At 47.4% G+C, this 22,093-nt stretch overlaps 1 protein-coding gene across 1 annotated transcript in view; it reads right to left on the bottom strand.

Annotated features, from left to right (window-relative positions):
• SLC4A4 (solute carrier family 4 member 4) overlaps positions 1-20,684 on the bottom strand; it is a 260,367-nt gene extending 239,683 nt beyond the window's left edge. Inside the window, 1 exon segment of the mRNA XM_048482738.1 lies at positions 20,360-20,684. Coding sequence (XP_048338695.1) covers positions 20,360-20,391 — 32 coding nt within the window. The 5' untranslated portion in view covers positions 20,392-20,684.
• Between the last annotated feature and the right edge of the window lie 1,409 nt (positions 20,685-22,093).

Below are 22,093 nucleotides of genomic sequence, written 5' to 3'. Positions count from 1 at the left end.
AGGATGTGAAAGCAATGGCCTTCTGCGGCTGCTGCTGCTCCTGAGCACCTGGTCTGCTAAGGCATTTGCAATCTCAGATCAAGGAGGATCAAGATTGGTAGCCAGAGATCGACTTCTCCTCCATAAATCTGTCCAAGCCCTTTTTAAAGCTATCCAGGTTAGTGGCCATCACCACCTCCTGTGGCAGCATATTCCAAACACCAATCACACATGAAGTTTCGTCAGGAGAATTTTAAGATTTGGGTTCACGGGCCTCGTGACACTGAAGGGTTTGGAAAGATAGCGAGGGAAACCTGTGAATGCAAAAGGGTGAAGGGGCTCAGCAGGATTTCCAAAAATCAGAAGGGGGCTTCACGGTTCCACGGGGCTCCTTGCCGTTCACTGCATCTAGCAGATAGTTTTGGAAGATAGAGGAGTTGGTCTGCGGCAGACCGCGTCAAGTCCACGAGAACACTGAAGACCAACAAATTTTCAGAGTAAAAGCTTTCAAGCGTCAAAAAGAGTCTTTCAAGAGTTTTTACCCAGTGGTTCGCAACCTTCCTAATGCCGCGACCCTTTAATACAGTTCCTCATGTTGTGGTGACCCCCAACCCTTTACAGATGGAGAACACTGATGCAGAGAGTCTTAGGCGACCCCTGTGAAAGGGTCGTTCGACCCCCAAAAGGGGTTGCGACCCACAGGTTGAGAACCGCTGTTTTTACCCTTGATAAAAGAGAGAGCTGACATGGTGCAGCGGTTAAGAGTGGCGGACTCTAATCTGGAGAACGGGATTCAATTCCTCACTTCTCTACGTGAGCAACGGATTCCAATCTGATGAACTGGGTTTATTGCCCTGTCCTTTCACATGAAGCCAGCTGGGTGACCTTGGGCAAGTCACAGTTCTCTCAGAACTCTCTCAGCCCCTCCTACCTCACAAGGGCCCCTTCCGCACATACAAAATAATGCATTTTCAAACCGCTTTCACAACTGTTTGCAAGTGGATTTTGCTATTCCGCACAGCTTCAAAGAGCACTGAAAGCAGTTTGAAAGTGTATTATTCTGCATGTGCGGAATGAGCCGAGGTGTATGGAAAAGAAGAGAAAAGAATTTGTAAGCCGCCTTGAGTCTCCTTACAGGAGAGAAAGGAAGGGTATAAATCCAAACACTTCTTGGGGATGGTTTCTATTGTGTTACTGGCCTCAAATCTAGTTGTTAATAGCAGAATAAATTATACAAGCTATGGGAATATTTGCAACTGATAAGAGTATTATGAGCCACGACTGGGTATTAAACCAACTGTTAACAGTAAAGAAATCAAAAGGCTTGCCACAACTCCTCAATACACGTGCCTGTTTTAGCAATAAGCCCAGTAGTTTTCTGGGCAATCTATACCCTCAGACCCGTGTTTCAGATTTCCCAAGGACCCACATGCTCCAGACAGCGTTCTCAAACTAAACAACAAACCCTGAGCTGAACTTTTTTGTTTGCTTCAAACTGTAGGAGTAAAAACCAGGGGAAACACACAAAAGTCTCAGTTGTCCATTACATCATGCCTAGACCTCTTCCGCACATGCTGAATGATGCATTTTCAATGCACTTTGCAACTGGATTTTATTGTGCGGAATAGCAAAATCCACTTGAAAAACAACTGTGGAAGTGGATTGAAAGTGCATTATTCTGCATATGCAGATGGGGCCCTAGTTTAGGATGATATAACGCTAATTCTTCTACCTCAACACCAGCGTAAGTTTCACCTCTTTCATCAACTCTTTTTCAAACTCATATGTTTTAACACGCTTCTCACAGAAAGGCCCCTTCCGCACACGCAAAATAATGCGTTTTCAAACCACTTCCACAACTGCTTGCAAGTGGATTTTGCTATTCCGCACAGCTTTAAAGAGCACTGAAACCAGTTTGAAAGTGCGTTATTCTGCATGTGCGGAATGAGCCAGAAACTCTGCCTGTCTCCATCATCATAATTACGTAACCTTCCAATAGAAATATTTCAGTGACACGCTTTACCGGAGTTTTTTTTCCTCCATTTTGTTATCTTTCTGGCCATCGTTTGCCTGATATTCCAAGAAGTACCATTCTTGCAGTGCAATCTTTATGGCGTTTTGTGCAATAGACAAAACGATAGCCACAGACCGGAGTTCAGAGACCAGTCTATAAAAGGAAATCACAGACTTCAGCCTTTTCGAAACACCCGTGTCCTCTTATCTGACAGCACACCCCATAAAGTCGGATCGGAACAAATAGTACTCTTCAGAGGCAATCCCGAAGAGGCAATCCATCTTCTCAGTAATGAAACCATAGTAACTCTCTACCCGGACAGATTCATCGGTCCCCTTCTATTTCTGTCGTCCGCCAGTGGATGAAGACTTTTTTTGTTTCATTTGGAATCCCTCAATGATCCCTCTTTCCTAATGGAATTCCTCAATTATCCCTCAATTCCTATTTATTTTTGTGAGCTTTTAAATTTTTGCGTTTAATTATGTCAATGATGGCCCTTTCCACACAAACTTTTTAAAATGTTTTAAGGCGGGAAATAAAACGTTTCCTCCAGGGAGTTTTTATCCCAAAATGTTTTTTATCCCATTGTTTATCCCATTGTTTTTATCTCAAAATGTTTTATTTCCCACCCCGAAATGCTTTAAATGAATCTTGTTTTAAATCGATTCTCTGGCTGAAAAGTTTTGAAAACGTCTTCAGTTGCAGCACAATCTATTGACTTCCTTTCCCTCGCTTCTCTTAACTTCTTTGGCGCCATTTTCTGAGCTCCCTCGGTCCCCCTCGCCTGTTTATTTGAAGCGTTTAGCTCAGTGTTTCCCAACCTTTTCAACATCATGGTACCCTTGACCTCACTCTTCATATCTCACGGTACCCCTGCCATCCAGTGCCCCTGCTTGCCACCCGCCCACCTTCCCCTCCCATGGTGAAGGGAAGCACTGGGGGGGGCAGGGGGGAGTGGCTGCTGACCTCGCAGAAGGCCCTGCCCTCTGGGCCAGCTCCGTGTCCTTGCTGGCATTGGTGGGAGACACTGCAAAAGTGAGAGGGACTGTTAGCGTTGCTGCGGTACCCCCGGGACATGCTCACGGCACCCCAGGGTACCACGGAACCCTGGGAATTGCTGATTTAGCTGTTTGCTCTTTTATTGGGGGCAGTCTTCAAAGCATGAAGTATGTAAGAAGTATATATTGCAGTATGAGGCTGCGAAGTATTGAAAAATCAATTCAACACAGGACTCAAAAAAGGGGAGGGAATCATATAATGGTGGCCAAGAATCATTTCGAAGGGTTGAGTGAAGACATATATCACTGTAAAGGGAGGTGGGATTGAAAACGTTTTAGAAACATTTTAGAGGATTTGTGCAGAAAGGGCCAATGTGCATTTGGAAGGAGTTGATATTAATGGTCTTAAAATGTGTCCCACTGACACGTTTTATAGGGCTGCTTCAAAGACGGTGAACTGTGGGCTGAAAACGCAACCCGAGTTCCAAACGAAAACTATATTTGGAAGTTTGCTCAGAATCGCACGCGCATTCTTTGTCATTAACACATTTTTCACTGTTAAGTTTTGAGTGTAGCCAAGATTATTTTCAGCACTGAATACATTTATAGTCCTTCTGCTATTAATTAGCAACACAGACACACTGAGCTGTCCTATAATGAATCAGGTTTTGGTTCCTCAGATCAGCATTGTCTATTCAGATTGGCAGGAGTTCACTAGGATCTTAGTCAGAGGTCTTTCACATCATCTTCCGCCTGGTTCTTTAATTAGAAAGGCCACAGATTGGATCTGGGACCAGCACTCCAAGCAGATGTTTGGCTAGGGAGCCACGCCCCTCCCAATCTTAGGTCCCTTAGCAGAACAATACAACTTCACTTTCATAATTTCACTAGGATTTGCTTTTGCACATTGGCCGGCTGTGGGAAAGATTGGGGTAAAGGTTGGGAAGGAAAAAAAAATTCATTTCATTTAGCCTTTATTTGGCATAAACAGTATAAAATCACATCTAAATCGCATCAAAATACAAGCTTGCAACATATAACAAATGAAGTTGATTCATCCATACTGCTGCTTATGGGATATTTCCAGCAGAAAGTTCGCAGCCATTTTACAGAATGTAGCATCAGAGTTATTTAATAAGAACAATAGTCTGCTTAGTTCATCCAGCTCGCTAGGTATCATAGAAAGCAACCTAGAGTATTTGACTCTAATACTTGCCGATTTAGGACAACGGAATAATTGGTGAGTTAATGTTTCTAATTGATTTGCATCACATGAACACACCCTTTTGCACATTTCTAGATAGGTGTGGAGAACACTGTGTAGACAATGGCCTTGTTATCAACTACCAAAAAACCAAGATTTTGGTTTTTGCCAAACGCTATAAAAAGCACAAATGGGCAATTAACACGGTGCCAGTAGAGCAGGTCAGTCGATATAGATACCTGGGAATAATTTTCTCCTATAATCACTCCTGGAAAAAAAATGGCTTTTTAAAATTCAACAGGTTCTCTAGCCACCCAAACATCCATGTCTCTTGCTTGGAAGCAGGATTCTTGACAGCAACCATTTATTGTCAGTATATGATGCTATTGACCAACAGGAGAAGAATGTACAATGCATAGCCAGTGTTTAGAACTTCGTCTTTAAAATACAGTGGAACCTCGGTTTTCATTGGTAATCCATCCGAAAAGAATCAATGAAAACCGAAACCGATGAAAACCGAGGCAAACTTTTCCATAGGAATCAGTGTAAATTCAATTAATCCGTTCTAGGCACTCCAAAAAAAATACCAAAAACACATTTTTGGTGAATAAACATAGTGTTTAATGCTGAAAACAGTGACAAACAATAACACGAGGAACAGCTTCAGAGCAGTGGACCAATGTCGCACCAGAAAGCTGTCCAAAGAGGTCTGTTTCTGATGCCTCTTTAAGATTTGTCTGAAATGGGGCAAGACATTGTAATTAAACAAGTTGCAGACACGGCCTGCAACAGCTTGGTCCAGGTGATTTTTCTCCACAAACCCCTGCACCTTACTGCAAATCGATGAAAACCGAGGCAAATCGATGAAAACCGAGACAAATTTTTCACTGAAAAAATAGATGAAAACTGAAGCCGATGAAAACCAAAGGCAATGAAAACCAAGGTTCCACTGTAATATGCTTGTGTCCAAGATATGTGATTATTACTGCCAACACTGATGGTTTGTCACTGTTTCTTCAGTGATATTCTTCAAGTAAGTACATGATTCTGCTTAGTGGTGGTGGGAATTTAAGGCAGAATCAAAACGGGAAGGGGGGCATGCATATTCCATGGAAAACCTGCCGGCTTCCATCTAAAGCATTACCCACATTCCAGAAGTTATTGGGAAGTGTCTATGAATCAAGGTTAAAATACGTGCGCAGTCATATTAAGGGCGAGAAGTACTGTACTCGCTCGGAACAAGCTTCATGATACCGTTTCGTAACCAGATCTAATTGGCTGCATGATTTTATGATGCTGGTAGACTGGGATATCCTTGAGAAGAAATCCTGAAAGTGGCCCCTTCCACACAGGCAAAATAATGCATTTTCAAACCACTTTCACAACTGTTTGCAAGTGGATTTTGCTATTCCGCACAGCTTCAAAGAGCATTGAAAGCAGTTTGAAAGTGCATTATTCTGCATGTGCAGAATGAGCCAGTGTGAGTTTGTATGGTGGTGGCTGTTGCCTTAATGGTGCTTATACCGCTAACGCAGAAAGAACCAGATACAAATATGGAGGGGTCTTCTAAGACTTTTCCCATTTTTACCCCAAACTACTATGAACCAAAATCAGGGTTGCCAGCTCTGCATTCAGAAATACCTGGAGGTTTGAGGGCAGAGTCTGGGAGGAGGAGGAGGAGGAGGAGGAGGAGGAGGAGTTTGGATTTATATCCCACCTTTCTCTCCTATAAGGAGACTCAAGGTGGCTTACAAGCTCCTTTCCCTTCCTCTCCCCACAACAGACTCCTTGTGAGGTAGGTGAGGCTCAGAGAGTTCACAGAGAACTGTGACTAGCCCAAGATCACCCAGCAAGAATGCAGGAGTACGGAAATACATCTGGTTCACCAGATAAGCCTCTGCCCCTCAGGTGGAGGAGTGGGGAATCCAACCCGGCTCTCTAGATTAGAATCCACCTGCTCTTAACCACAACACCACACTGGCTCTTAAGGAGGGGAAGGGCCTCAGTAGGGAATAATTCCATAGTCCACCTTCCAAAACAGCCATTTTCTGCAGGAAAAGTGGAATAAATGTTTTCAACAAATACATGAGGTGCATATGCAGTCCGGAGTAACCTTAACCAAAATTCAGCATAATGGTCAAGGGTTGTTACATGTCAATGGATACTAAAACTTCTGTTATCTAAAATAAACTCATAAAAGTTCCGGGGGTAACTAGGACCTCTTGGGAGTGGTGAAAATACTGAACAAGTATAAACAGCGTTGAGTCCAATATACACATTTACTCACAGAATGTAACCGAGAATAAATTATTCTACGTATTTCCCCAACTTGCATAATTTACCTGTTTACACAACACCATGTAAGTCATTCAACAGCTTGGCACGAACACAAAAAGAAATCAAAGGAAAGAGGGTTTGGAAACTGCTGAGCCATGGAAAGCTCACCTGTCCTTAAGAAGTCTGAAACAGAATAGATTCACAACCACAATGAATAGGTGAGGCTTCCAGGTGAGGTCTAGAGAACTCCCAGAATTACAATTGATGTCTCAGTCAAAGGCTCATTCCGCACATGCAGAATAATGCACTTTCAAACTGCTTTCAATGCTCTTTGAAGCTGTGCGGAATAGCAAAATCCACTTGCAAACAGTTGTGAAAGTGGTTTGAAAACACATTATTCTTCATGTGCGGAAGGGGCCATAGAGACCAGTTCCCTTGGAGAACAAGGCTGCTCTGGACTCCATGGTCTTCAAACATTCTACAGACCTATCCTACCCAAAGCTAGAATGGTGTAGTGGCTAAGAGCAGGTGCACTCTAATCTAGAGAACCGGGTTTGATTCCCTGCTCTGCCACTTGAACTGTGGAGGCTTATCTGGTGAACCGGATTATCTTGTGCACTCCCACACATGCCAGCTGGGTGATCTTGGGCTAGTCACAGTTCTCTCTGAACTCTCTCAGCCCCACCCATCTCACAGGGTGGTTGTTGTGTGGGGAAAGGAGATAGTAAGCCCCTTTGAGTCTCCTTACAGGAGAGAAAGGGGGGATATAAATCCAACCCTCCTTCTTCTCTCTCCAAGCTCCACTTCAGAATTGCCAGGAATTTTCCAACCCAGAATTAAGTCTACAGATGAAGGAAGATGGTGCATCTCTGAACCAATTGTCCCCTCACTGGCAGTCTTCAAGTCAGATAAACACTTGTCAGGGGTGATGTAAGCTGATCCTAACCGAACAGGGTGTTGGTTTAGATCAGGGGTCTGCAACCTGCGGCTCTCCAGATGTCCATGGACTACAAATCCCATCAGCCCCTGCCAGCATGGTCAACTGGTTGTGTTGACAGGGGCTGATGGGAATTGTAGTCCATGAACATCTGGAGAGCCGCAGGTTGCAGACCCCTGGTTTAGATGGCCTTTGTGGCCCCTTTCAACGGTATGGCACCGGCCAAAGAGTCGAAAGACAGGGTGCGTGCTACTTTCCCCTGGTTTTCTCACGCTGTTTTTCTTTAGCTGTTTTTTAAGACAAACAGCCATCCAAGAACATCTACAAGCAGGTTAAACATGAACCGCATAACCTGCTCGGTAGTCAACTGACCGAGCCTTTGTTAGTGTAACCTCTAACTGTGGGTTCTGTGGGGCAGAACTTGGAAGGAGTTGCAACAACAACTAAATTTAAAACAAAATGGTTTACTTTTCTTAACAAATAACACTTATTAAATGTTAACATTTAACATTAACACTTCACAGTCCTGTTGAGTTTGCATTTCAAGTCCTTCTATTTACAGTCTTGTAATGCCAAGTCCAATTCTTCTTTGCTGGTGGTTGGCTTATGAAAACTTCAGAGGCTTGGTGAAGTGAAGGCTTCAGAGGCTTGGTGAACCCTAACTCCCATCAACTATATACACAGAAAGCCCCGAAACAATAAATTCTAACATTTACAATACAGCAAAAATAAACAACTCCCTTCCCACTAGTTCCCAACAACTTTGCAGCTACCTTAAACAAGGTGTTAAGAGCTTATAAAGAAATAACTCAAGGTCCCAGCCTGGTAGCCTTGCTTCCTCCCAACTTCATGCGTTTTTGCAGCCTCCTGCTGCCTTGAGTCTCCACCCCTTTCTGAGTCAACCCATTCTGAACATAGGGGTTACATTAGCATGGTTAAATCTCTTCCCAAAAGAGAACGCTCCAGTGTGGCTAACCTGCAGTAAGACTGTAAAATATCACAGTAAGACTGTAAAATATCGGTGGCCCAAGATGCCAAACCCAGCCCAGCAACTTTGGCAAACCCACTGCTTATAAGCCGAATACACAGAAAAGACTCGGAGCAGGTAAGAGTTGCCAGCCTCAAGAAGAAGAAGAAGAAGAAGAAGGAGAAGAAGGAGGAGGAGGAGGAGGAGGAGGAGGAGTTTGGATTTATATCCCCCCTTTCTCTCCTGTAGGAGACTCAAAGGGGTTTACAATCTCCTTGCCCTTCCCCCCTCACAACAAACACCCTGTAAGGTGGGTGGGGCTGAGAGAGCTCTGAGAAGCTGTGACTAGCCCAAGGTCACCCAGCTGGCGTGTGTGGGAGTGTACAGGCTAATCTGAATTCCTCAGAGAAGCCTCCACAACTCAAGCGGCAGAGCTGGGAATAAAACCCGGTTCCTCCAGATCAGAGTGCACCTGCTCTTAGCCACTGCTCTTAGCCACTACGCCACTGCTGCTCCTAGGTGGGGCATGGAGCTCTCCTGGAATTAGAACTGATCTCCAGGCTACAAAGATCAGTTCCCTGGGCCAGGGGTCTGCAACCTGCGGCTCTCCAGATGTTCATGGACTACAATTCCCATCAGCCCCTGCCACCATGGCCAATTGGCAGGGGGTGATGGGAATTGTAGTCCATGAACATCTGGAGAGCCGCAGGTTGCAGACTCCTGTGGCCTGGACAAAATGGCAACTTCAGAGGGCAGATAGTATATCATAAATTTAAGTGAAATCCCACCTCAAACCCCGCCCCGCTCCATAGGCACTGCCCACAAATGGTCAGGAATCTCCCCGGCTGGAATGGGCAGCAGCTGAAGGGCTGCCTGTTGTGGGCCCGTTTGGGGATTGTTTGGGAAGTGTTATGCTGTAGGAGCAGCAGTGGCGTAGGAGGTTAAGAGCTCGTGTATCTAATCTGGAGGAACCGGGTTTGATTCCCCGCTCTGCCGCCTGAGCTGTGGAGGCTTATCTGGGGAATTCAGATTAGCCTGTACACTCCCCACACGCCAGCTGGGTGACCTTGGGCTAGTCACAGCTTCTTGGAGCTCTCTCAGCCCCACCTACCTCACAGGGTGTTTGTTGTGAGGGGAAAAGGGCAAGAAGATTGTCAGCCCCTTTGAGTCTCCTGCAGGAGAGAAAGGGGGGATATAAATCCCAACTCTTCTTCAAACTCTTCTAGGTGGAGCAGGCTCTATTTTAGTTTATTGTATTTTAGTTTTTGTAGTTGTGGTATCTGTGATTTGGGAGTTAGCTGGTATATTTAATTAGCTGTTTCATGTTTTACTGTTTGCTGTATTGGACACTGTGATGACATACATTTTCACAGGACCCTCTTATTGATGTCAGCCACAGGGGGGTGGGGATTTTTAATGGGGTTTTAACGGACGTTACGTATTGTTTTAACTATGTTTTTATTCTGCTATTAACTTTGCATGTTTTAACGGGGTTTCATCCCCATTCGTTAGCCGCCCTGAGAATACGGTATAGGGCGGGGTATAAATGACAGAAATAAATAGTTGTCCTTAAAATGTACACCTGCCAACTGAGTTGGGAGATACTAGGAGATTTGGAGGGCAGAGAGCAGGGAGATTTGGGTTTGGGCAAGAATGGGAGCTCAGAAGAGTGTAATGCCACAAATCCCACCCTCAATACCAGCCATTTTCTCCAGGGGAAACTATCTCTGTTGTCTGGAGGTCAGCTGTAATTTGGGGAGATTTCCAGGGACTACCTGGAAGAGATACTTGATAAAACTCTTTATTTTCTGCCAAAAAAGGGCAGGAGGGATTGTTTGGTATTTGGATGTCCTTCCCCTCCTTTTTTAAAAATAAATTTTAATCTATTTAGTCTATTAAATTTTATTTTAAAAGGGGGGGAAAAACCTGACTGCCAACAAAACATGAAACACTTTGTAAATCCTAATCAAGCCAAAAAAAAAAACAACCTAGGCCTCAATGCATTATTACTTATTATTATTATTAATTTGTCCATTCCAATACAGCTGGCAGAAAGCTGCTGGAAGCAAACCCCACTTGCTCATGGGCCAAAAACGCTGTTGTGATGAAACTTCCTCCGATTAGGTTCTAGCGCCCTCAGTAAATGCTAGGTAAGCAGGAGAACAGCATATTTCACCAGCAAACCCTGTCTAGGACTGAAGTTGCAGCTTATCGCTTAGCGCCTTAGCTAAAGTGCCTGCCTCTCTCATTCGGTATGCTCTTCCCTTCCCTCCTAACTATTCTGTGTCCTTTCTGTTCCTCAGTCTCTTCCACCAATTTTTTTTCCTCAGTGACTGTGCTTTTACTCTAGATTTGATTCCAGTTGCAACTAAGGCCCCTTCCGCACATGCAGAATAATGCACTTTTAATCCACTTTCAATGCACTTTGCAGCTGGATTTTACTGTGCAGAATAGCAAAATCCACTTGCAAACAATTCTGAAAGTGGATTGAAAATGCATTATTCTGCATTTGGGGGTATGCGATTTCAAGAGCCAGAGCCCCATTTGTCAAAAATCTTGCTGATCTTCAAGGTGCTACTGGATATCTAATTTTCCAATGCTCCCCCTTTGCAGCATCCCCGTTCCTTAACTTTGCAAGTCCCAAGTCTTCTGACAGACGAACATGCCTTTCCTTATCACAGCAAACGGCTCCTCCTGCCCCTCCAACTTTCCCCCCTTCCCTCACAGGAGGTGGACTTTGATCATGAACACTTTACATCCTGAACAATTACAACATTCTGTGACATCATAACAGACCAGCCAATGGTTGCGTTGGGCGGCTCCAGAGGCCCATATACTGTAGTGAAGTGTGCTGGCCCCGCTTCGAATTATGCAGACGCAGCATGCGAAGATATTCCAATGATCCTATAGGAGATTTAAATCTTGCAAGCTGCTATGTACAGACTGCGGGGGGGGGGAATGTACAGAGCTATCAGCTGAATGGAATGCCGACGGGATCTGCCAGCAACATGACCCGCTGAGGCAGAGGGGCATTCATTCTCTAGATGCCTCCTGGACGTACAAAACGAAACGGCGTTGCCCCCTGAACAAAAACACACATAAGCCTTTGCTTCTATACAGCCACGCTTTGCGCACACAATTGCAACAATATGCTGGGTATTTAACTCTGACACACACACACCCCTTCCCCTGTCTAATGCAGAGCTCGGCTTCGGCTGTTAACCTCTTCGCTCCACAGTTGCTTCAGTTCAGTCTCACATCACAGTGTGCAAACGTTCGGTCGAAGCACAGACAGAACACCGGCGAGAAAAACTTGGGCATGGAGCCACCCCGCTCACCTGAAACATTAACACATTGCATTTCCTCAGAATATTTAAAGTAAACACAACATTAGCCTTTGGTGGTCCAGAACAAACCGCACTCCCCTATAAACCATTGTTTGCAAATGGGAAGGCACTCAATCTTGGGAGGATGACTTCTTCTGCATTCCTACGTCCCACAGAGAACGCATTCATTTATTTTTATGCTGCCTCTCCAGAGATCTGCCCAAGGCAGTTTACAAAATAAAAACAATAAAAACAAAACATCAGAAGACAGCGATTTTAAATCCAGCCTTTCAAAAAAGCCCAGCCCAACACAGACAGCTGAAAGTAACAGTTTCCTGGCTAGTGTTTACCCCTTAATTAAATCTATTTTAGATGTGTTGTTAATTTCCGGTGTCAATATATTGATTACATTGTTTGTTCACTATGGAACGGAACACTGTTAGCCACTCTGAGTCCAATTCACTTGGGAAGAGTGGAATAAAAATCAAAGAAAGAAAGAAAGAAAGAAAGAAAGAAAGAAAGAAAGAAAGAAAGAAAGAAAGAAAGAAAGAAAGAAAGAAAGAAAGAAAGAAAGAAAGAAAGAAAGAAAGAAAGAAAGAAAGAAAGAAAGAAAGAAAGAAAGAAAGAAAGAAAGCAGGCAGGCAGGCAGGCAGGCAGGCAGGCAGGCAGGCAGGCAGGCAGGCAGGCAGGCAGGCAGGCAGGCAGAAACGCTTTGATTTGGTGCCTAAAAGATAGCAGTGTAAGCACCAGGTGAGTTTCAAGAGGAAACGTATTTCTGATGCAAGGTGCCATCACTGAAAAGGCCCAATTTCCTGCTGCCATCCACCTCACCTCTGAAGGCCCGGGGGTACAAAGAGCAGGGCTTGGGAGACAAATCTTAACTGGAAGGCAGGACAATATGGGAAGAGGTGGCCCTTCAAGAACATGCAAAAACCTGACCTGTACCATTTACGGTTATTTGCACAACACAAATCTTTCCAGTGTCTCCACATCACACCTTTATGTTAAGTGTGTGATAGAAAAGGAGGGTACCTGCGTGCTCCTCCATCACAACAACCGCATCTCGGCTGCCCAGGAAGCCTCCAAAGAACGAGCCGCGTGCGTCTACGCTGATATCTCTGGCCTGTCAAATGTACCGGCAAGTCACCTGTACCCTCTTGAAGAAAGAATCTAAATGCCCCATCAGTCAACAGGTGATGTAAATGTAGAGAAAATAAACCCATGTGGGGAAGAGTGGCTTATAAAACAAGCAAAATAAACAAACAAACCTATACCGCAAAGATCATCATAATATACTTCTATGCCTTCTGCAGCCTTGAAGTCTTGGGGTAGGGTCAAGACACACCACGTTTTGGGAGGGGGTTATCCCGATAATCAGGGTCCCCGAGTACAGGTACACTTCCACACTGACCAAACCAGATCCCATAGAGAGTGATCCACACACAAATATTCACGCAAAAATAGAGGGGAGAGGCCGGGTCAGAGCCCTAGAGTGCCGGATTGGTGCGTTAACCTTTTCCTTCATGCGCCATTTTCCCGATGCAAAGTTACTATCTCCACTTCAGCCAAGAGGGCAAACCTCCAGCTAGCCTGTAGGTAGTGGTATATTGCCTGACAGAGCAAAGTACAACAGTGGCAAAAGAGAGGACGTAGAAGTCAGGGTTCTCAGCTAGGATATGGGTGTTTTAGGTTCGAATCCACACTCTGCCATGAAAGCTCTCAGCTCAGCCTACCCCACAGGGCTGTTATGAGGATAAAACAGAAGGGGGAAACGACATCGCAAGCAGTTTGGATCCCCTCTGTAGAGAAGAGCGAGGTATAAACAAAAAATAAACAATGTACGTTGCCTGAGCTCCCCAGTGGAAGGGCAGGATAAAAGATTTACCGAATAAATAAATAAATTGAGACTGGGCCATACAATAGAAGAACGCAGTCTATGTTTATTCAAACGTTATGTCGTGTCACAAGAGCTCATGCGGAGACCGAGGCGCTGATAGCATTCTAGATGCACGGCAGCAACCGTCTGTTGAGAGACAAAACACAATGCCACGCTAGCAGCACAAATTTTAAATACAATACAATTTTAAATACGATACAAAATATGTCCCTAAATCCAAATATGATCGGATGTTCAAGGCACTCCCCAATCATCTTCCAAATAACTTTGTGGACAACTGAGTCAAAATCTACCCATTCTCCTATATTACCCCCTATCGCACCGACCAGCAAAGCCTAAAATGAATAGAAACCAAGGGGGGTGGGATGAGAGAGAAAGAGAGGGAGAACAAAGGGCAGGCTTATTACGATAATGATGACACGGAAAGGGGGAAATATAGGGGACAAAACGATGCTTAGACGTAAAGCCTAGTGGTGAGAGACAGAGAAAGAACAAGCAGAGTCCTGGGGTTAGAAGGAAGTTGATTCAAAGAAAGCAAAGAAGGGCGGACCAGAAAATTAATTCCACCACGGCCTGGGTGTGGAAGATTTCCTCTCAGCAAAGTATCAGATTACAGGGATATTAAATCCACTTATGGGTACAGATTTTGTTTGGGGCTGCAGCCACTCTGCCAACCTCTCCGGTACGGCACTGCATCCGATCTGCCGCCACGCTTTCCAATAAGACCACGCAACGTCAGCCACGTTATAAGTAAAGAAAGGAATCAGGAACACCGTAGAAATCAGGAACACCGCATAAGAAGAAGAAGAAGAAGAGTTTGGATTTATATCCCCCCTTTCTCTCCTGCAGGAGACTCAAAGGGGCTGACAATCTCCTTGCCCTTCCCCCCTCACAACAAACACCCTGTGAGGTAGGTGGGGCTGAGAGAGCTCCGAGAAGCTGTGACTAGCCCAAGGTCACCCAGCTGGCGTGTGTGGGAGTGTACAGGCCAATCTGAATTCCCCAGATAAGGCTCCACGGCTCAGGCGGCAGAGCGGGGAATCAAACCCGGTTCCTCCAGATTAGATACACAAGCTCTTAACCTCCTAAGCCACTGCTGCTCTAACGAAAGGAATCAGGAACGCTGTATCCATTCTGCAGATATAGCCAGTTTATCGGTAATGCCAAAGCTCATGGTGGTACTACATCTAGTAGTTTCAGGTCCCTCAACCTCTTCCCCCCCCCCCCGCCCCCAACAATTTCTGCTGCCCTTGGGCACACACTGTGGGTCAGGCAAATGTACATGGAGTTGAACATTGGGAGAGGCCCGCGGCTCAATGGTAGCGACTCTGCTTTGATGCAGAAGGTCCCAATTCAGTCCCGGGCAACTCCAGCGAAAAGGACCAGGCAGTAGGTGATATGAAAGAAGAAACAGAAGAGTTGTTTTTTTTATAATCTGCTTTTCTCTACTGAAAGGGGTATCAAAGCGGCTGACAATCACCTTCTAGAACGGGGTGGACAATTATTTTTTCCATGGGGCCGCATAAGAAACAGAAAATATTGTGGAGGGCCGGGCCAAAAGGCAGGGGGGCGAGGCGCTTTGGAAAGCCCCACAGAAGCCGGCAGCCAAGGCAACCGGCTTCTGCGGGGCTTTCAAAGACGCCTCGCTCCCCAGCACGGCAGGGGGGCCAGTCAGGATCATCCGGCGGGCCGGATGTGGCCCGCGGGCCGTATAATGCCCAGGTCTGTTCTAGAACCAGTCTGGTGCAGTGGTTAAAGGCAATGGACTCTAATCTGAAGAACCAGGATTGATTCTCCACACGAAGCCTGCTAAGTGACTTGGGGCTCCTCACAGTTCTCTCCAATCTCTACCTCACAAGGTGTCTGCTGTGAAGAAAAGAAGGGAGGGAGTTTGTACACTGCTTTGAGACCCCTCACGGTTGAAGAAGAAGAAGAGTTTGGATTTATACCCCACCTTTCTTTCCTGTAAGGAAACTCAAGGTGGTTTACAAGCTCCTTTCCCTTCCTCTCCCCCACAACAAACACCTTGTGAGGCAGGTGAAGTTGAGAGAGGTCCAAAGAACTGTGACTAGCCCAAGGTCACCCAGCAGGAATGTAGGAGTGCGGAAACGCTTCTGGTTCACCAGATAAGCCTCTGCCACTCAGGGGGAGGAGTGGGGAATCAAACCCGGTTCTCCAGATTAGAACCCACCTGCTCTTAACCACTACACCACGAAGGATATGAATCCAAACTCCTCTTCTTCTCCCTCTCCCCCAACAGGAACCTTGTGAGGTAGGTGTAGCTGAGATAGCTCGGAGAGAACTGTGACTAGCCCAAGGTCACCCAGCAGGCTTCATGTAGAGGAGTGGGGAATCAAATCCAGTTCTCTAGATTAGAGTCCGCTGCTCTGGCGGAAGAATAGGGAATCAGCCCCAGTTCACCAGATTAGTCTGCCACTCATGGGGAGATGTGGGTAATCAAACCCAGCCTGAAACCATAAAGGGGCCCTGCCAGTCCACGTAAATATGGGGCAGTTTCATGTGAAGCGTCGATTGCACTCACATGGAAAGCAGCAAAGTCCATCAGCTTGCCTTGCTCAAACCCTTTTGCATCAAGCGGAACACAAATGCGGGCAACTGCTACCCAAGTGGCAAGACTTCCGTAAGAAGGTTTCCATATGCACGTTCCATCGCTCAACTGGTACACCACCAGGCAACAGTTTGCACACGGGGGAAGCTGCCGTAACAGATGAGAAAGAAGTTTCATGTCACAGCGAACAACATTTGGGGGTTCATGCGCTCTGAAGACAAGTCACGCCGTCTGGCATTTGTGGCTCCAACCCGTGTGAATCTGCACTAAGTCTAGACTCTAGAGTAAACACTTACACATCGGCGTGCATTCCCGGCTGCCACTCATATACACCTGAAGGAGGAAATGCTCTGATGTATACATGTATAATTTGTTCAGATCAAAAGAAACATGTACCCATTGCACTGGGGTATCCATCCATGAGCATAAAAAGCACATCTTAAGTACTTATTCAAAAAGAAAGGCGCCTCTAAAAATTATCACACTCCCCCCAAACCCCAGGTGTTTTTACGTATAAGACTGTAATTTACGCGTAAATGTAAAATGGCCCCCTTTCTGGGGAGAGGGAAAAAACCTAGCTTTGCCTCGGAGTAAATACTGTACATAAAAAAGCTAACCCCAAACACAAGTAAACTGAAACGAGAGACATATTTGCTTTCGAGCCTATAAATATGTACTCGTAGTCACTTTCCCATGGGCAGGTTGTACCTTAGCAAGCGTGACGTTTCTATGGGTTTTTTTCCAGAGCAGGGCCAAGTTCCGCTCTGAAAAACCAGAATTGCAAAATATTCAACCTGGGGATCATTCTTCCCCTTTCAAAGAAAGATTCACACCTGACATGAACCATTTCTGACTTTACCGAATGGTTGTAATCGACCCAGATAAGGAAAACTGTTTAGACAGATGTAGGGGTTTTGAGATGTACTTTTTCTCCCCCATACAAACCATAGTCAACCACAAACTTTTTAAAATGAAAAGCTGTTCTGCTAGGCTGTAATACTTTTCTCCCCCATACAACTCTCTCTATATATAATCTCCCCCATACAACTCTCTCTCTATATATATAGTGTTGCATTGGTGATATTGCAGATCGGCAGAGCAAACCGGGGTTTGTTACTGGTGGACGTCAACCTAAATTGTCATTTGAAGAACTGTGTCAGTACTGTTATTGGTGCGGAGCAGGAGGATACTCTTTTCGATCACAGCCTAGGAGCACATGATCCATACCAATGACAGTACTGACACAGTCCTTCAAATGACAGCAAATGACAGTTGTCCACCAGCAACAAACCCCGGTTTGCCCTGCCAATCTGCTCTATCACCAATGCAACACTCCACACCTGCAGTCTCTACCTCAACAAACCCCTTGTGTGCCGCAGAACAGCAACAGACAAGAATTGGGCAAGTGGTGATCTGAGTTCCAGAAAGCGTTTCCTATCCATGTTAATCACTGAGCTTATATGGGGGCCCAAAGAAGCCACGCTGCGCCCTGCGTCCCACAGCCTCCTCCAGAATCCAATTACGTCCACCCCAACACCGTATCTATACTCCACAGCCGATGTCTCTGTTCGGAACTGTCCCCCATCTCAGTAATTCTCCACCCAAATTCTAACAGGTATCACCCAAACTACTCCGGTCGTGCCAAAACTGTGGATAGCACCATACTCAACCACAAACTTTTTAAAATGAAAAGTTGTTCTGCTAGACCAGTGATGGCAAACCTTTTCGAGACCGAGTGCCCAAATTGCAACCCAAAACCCATTTATTTATCGCAAAGTGCCAACACAGCAATTTAACCTGAATACTGAGGCTTCAGTTTAGAAAAAAGGTTGGCTCCAAGGCATGCGTTACTCGGGAGTAAGCTTGGTGGTAGTCAGTGGCTTTGCTTTGAAGCAACCGTGCCACTCTTCCAATGGGTGAATCACGACTCTAGGAGGGTTTACTCAGACGCAGCCCTCATTGCCAGCAACCAAGCTTACTCCCAGGTAAAGGATTGCGCTTTAGTTCTTCACATGAAAATCTGTGGGGTTTAACAGCGCTTAACCGGGTTACCTACACTGCTTCCCCAAAACTTGGTCTGAGGTTTAATGCTAATATTCAAGCCCAGTGGCCCAGGCCAGCCTAGATGTGGGGGGGGGGGGACTCTGTGAGTGCCCACAGAGAGGGCTCTGAGTGCCACCTCTGGCACCCATGCCATAGGTTCACCACCACTGTGCTAGGCTGTAATACTGCTTAGAGTACCAAAGTGAGGACTGCTTAATGCCACACATATACCCTCCTCCCCCGCCACTCCCAGCCATATTTTTGAAGATAAACCATTTCCTTCTTACTACAGTTCCTCAAATCTTCTCTGTTTTGGCCTTCGAACTACAATCTCCCTGGCTGTTAAAAGAACTGAATTCCCAGTCGTCCACAGCCACAAAGGAATTCCCAAAGATTCCCTCGCTGTCTTGATTTCCCAAAGACCGATCCCGACCTCATGAATTTAGACTGTGCGGTCCTTGCGGGCAAGGGCTTGTCTCGACTCTGCATTGGATGCATCGTCCTATCGGCTGAATCGGGTTAGTTTGTGTAATCCACTGTAAGTGCCACGGAGAAAGGCGGACTATCAGCACCGTAAATAAATAAAAGCACGCAGAGACACGCTGCGGAGGACCAGGTGTCCACGTGTTCTAGAGGGAATAGCCACCTTACAGCCAAAACCCCCTAGCACCTCAAAAGGTAAACAAAGGAATGGTGGTGTGAGCTTTCAGGAGCCAAAGCTCACTTCAGCAGGTGGGGGGGCACATCTGTACAGGTGGGCCCAGTTGGGGCTGTCTTCTTGGCCTTCCCGTCCATCCTAGCCCCCCCCCCAATCCTTCTCTAACTGTGCGCAGACACAAAAACGCTTCCACAATCCTGTTTGATTTTTGCCACTTTCTCCCCACCCTGTTTCCCCGAATATAAGACATCCCCTAAAAATAAGACATAGTAGAGGTTTTGCTGTAGTGCGAAATATAAGGCATCCCCCGAAAGTAAGACGTAGCAAAGTTTTTGTTTGGAAGCATGCCCAACGAACAGAACACAGAAAAATAAGACATCCGCTGAAAATAAGACATAGCGCATCTTTGGGAGCAAACATTAATATAAGACACTGTCTTATTTTCGGGGAAACACGGTACTTCAAAAAGCCCTTTTCCTGCCCACTGGTCCTCTGGACAAATCAGCCCTTCACATAACCCCCCCCCCCCCACCATTCTACCCCAATCTCTCTTGTCCAGCCCTACAAACTGTATCACGCAGCCACCACCTAGCCCCAATGTTGGGGAAACACTTCGCATCCTTCCCCTGTCAATAGCAATACGCTTTAAAAACCTAGCAAACCTCTTTCCTCTCCGTCCAGATTAACTTGCATAACTCTCCCCCATAACCCCCATAACTCTCCAAGATGTCCCTAAACCGGTTTCATCTTACTCCAGGGGAATTGCAGCTTTCCAGATAAACAGGAATCACTTCCCATCAGTTTCACCAGCATGGCCAATTGGCCATGCTGACAGAGGCTGATGGGAATTGTAGTTCCTGAACATCTGGAGAGCCGCAGGTTCCCTACCCTTGCACTAACCCAAACTCTGCTGCTATAACCCCCCCCCTTTCCAAAAAAAATAACCCCCACAAATATTATCCTGTCCAACCAACCAACCCTTCAAATTCTCTGTGCCACATTTTGACTTTCCGCGGCACTGTCTTCGAGAGGGCCCACGCTTGGCCTCGCACCTTATTCCCGGCGCCCGGGAACGTGCGGAAAGGGGAACCCGTGTCCAACGCGCAACTAAGCCGCCACAACCACCACGCGCGCCATGGAAACGGGCCACCGCGGCAGGCGCACGCCTGAGCCCGGCACCTCTCCGGCAGGCGCCCTGAGCCCGGCTCGCCCTTCTACCGGGGCCCCCTTTCCCACTGCCGGGCGCGCGGGGGCACTCTGCACATGCCCAGAGAAACCGTCGCAAGTCTCTCCCTCCGGCAGTGAACTTGGAAAAGTAGATCTCCGACGGTGATTTCTGGTTTTTTTTCTTTCTTATAGCGACTTATTTCTTAAAATCCCATTTTGGGGCGGGGGGGGGGAGGGAGACAAGCCAGCAAGCCGCGTCCGGTCGGTGCCGGGGCTGAGCCGGCCGTGCGCCCCCCGCCCCGGGCTCCTGTGCGCGCCCTCACCTCCGCGGGTCCGCCTTGCGTCGCTCGTCCATCGCGGCTGCGGCCAAGTCCGGCTGCTGGGGGACGAGTCTTCCGCGCGGGGCGCCGGAGCAGCGCGGCCGAGGCGAGCCAGCCGGAGGGGTCAGTCAGGCGGCCGTCGGGAGGATCGGCTCGGACAGCCCCGCCGCCGCCGCCGCCGCCGCCTCCTTCTCCGCCGCCTCCTGCTGCTGCGGGGGTCTGTCGAGGCGCCCCGGCCGGTGGCTCCTCCGGCGCTCGGAGCCGTCTGGCCAGCCCCGGGCGCGCTTTACCGGGACCTGCTGCCTCGCCTGTCCCCTGCCCTCCCTGCCTCGCCTGCCTGCCTCGCCCGCCCTCGCCGCTCCGGCAGGCAGCCCCGGAGAGGAGGACGTCGAGGAGGAGGGAGGAGGAGGGAGCCAGCCAGCTCCTGGCTCGGGCCAGCCGCCCGCCGCCGCCCTCAGGGGTACTTCTCCCGCGCGCCCCCTCCGGCGCACGTGTGGTGGGTGGGCGGCCTTTCCTGCCCCCTTCCTGGGGGGGTTGGCCGAGCTGAGCCACAGGTACTTCGGGCAGCGGGGGGGGGGGGGGCTCGCCACTCCTTGCTCTCCCTTCCGTGTCCGGCGTTTCCGACGTGCCTGCGTTGGCAGATCCGTGTTTGGGACCTCCCGCCGGCGGTTGCTCGTCCGTTTCCCAAAACCTCCCCCCCGTCCCGGGTCCGGGATGCCCCTTGCAAGTGAATGGATTGCTGTGGAATGGAGCTGCTGGGCATAAGGCAAAATCAGTCTGCTCTGCCATAAGGGGAAGGGAGGTCAACCAACGTGATAGAGAATCGTAACAAAGTAAGAGCAGGTCCGATTTAATTAGATTACACTACTTGTTGGACAACTGGTTGCCAGTTCTGGGTAGGGAAATTCCGGGAGCGTTTGGGGTACCGCTCTCTGTATGATAGTGGCAGACTTCCTCCTGGAAATCACTAAATGCCAGTAGATTTCCTTCGTCCTAACATGTCTATCCTGTATTGTATATGCTTTTTAATCTGTTTTTATTATTGTTGTACTGCTGTCTATGCCTATAAAGGCTTGCTTCTTCATAAGGAGAAGGGAGGTCAATCAACGTGACAGACAATCATAACAAAGTAAGAGCAGGTCTATTCTTGTTAATATTTGGGGGTCTGGTTTAAATACGCTGAGGGCGTGGAACCACGGAAGAAGGGGAAGAGGGTCACCCCAAAGAGCGACTAACTGGGTGATCCCACCCAGAGCTACTCCCACCTAAGCCCGTTGAAATGAAGGGGGTGAGACTGGAATAGCTCTCTTTAGGATTGCTCTGTCCTGTTTCTCCTGCTCCAGAGCCCAACTGGGGAAGCTGCCAGCAGGGGGTGCTGAAGGTATTTCTGCCCACAGTTGCCATCCTCCCGGTTACAACTGGTCTCTGGCCTACAGAGGTCAGCTCGCCTGCAGGAAATGGCAGCTTTGGAGGGCGAGCACAAAGGGCATTATTTACCACCGAGGTCCCTTCCCCAGGCGGTACCCCAAATGCTCCCGGAATTTCCCTACCCAGAATTGGCAACCCTAACTGGAAATGAGGTTTTGTTTGGCTGTTTGGTTAACAGCAATCGCTAGCGTTGCCCTCCGTGCGCAGCTTCCTCTCCGACTTGTGTCAGCTTGTGAGTCCCATAAACTATGCACGAAAGAGCCCCTTCGTCTGTGCTACACTGACTGGTCACTTTCACTGCAGCTATGG

The sequence above is a fragment of the Sphaerodactylus townsendi genome, unplaced genomic scaffold, assembly GCF_021028975.2.
Source record: "Sphaerodactylus townsendi isolate TG3544 unplaced genomic scaffold, MPM_Stown_v2.3 scaffold_20, whole genome shotgun sequence".
Taxonomy (NCBI): Eukaryota; Metazoa; Chordata; class Lepidosauria; order Squamata; family Sphaerodactylidae; genus Sphaerodactylus; species Sphaerodactylus townsendi.
The sequence above is the reverse complement of the archived record's forward strand: the minus strand, read 5'-3'. Positions and strand labels throughout refer to the sequence as shown.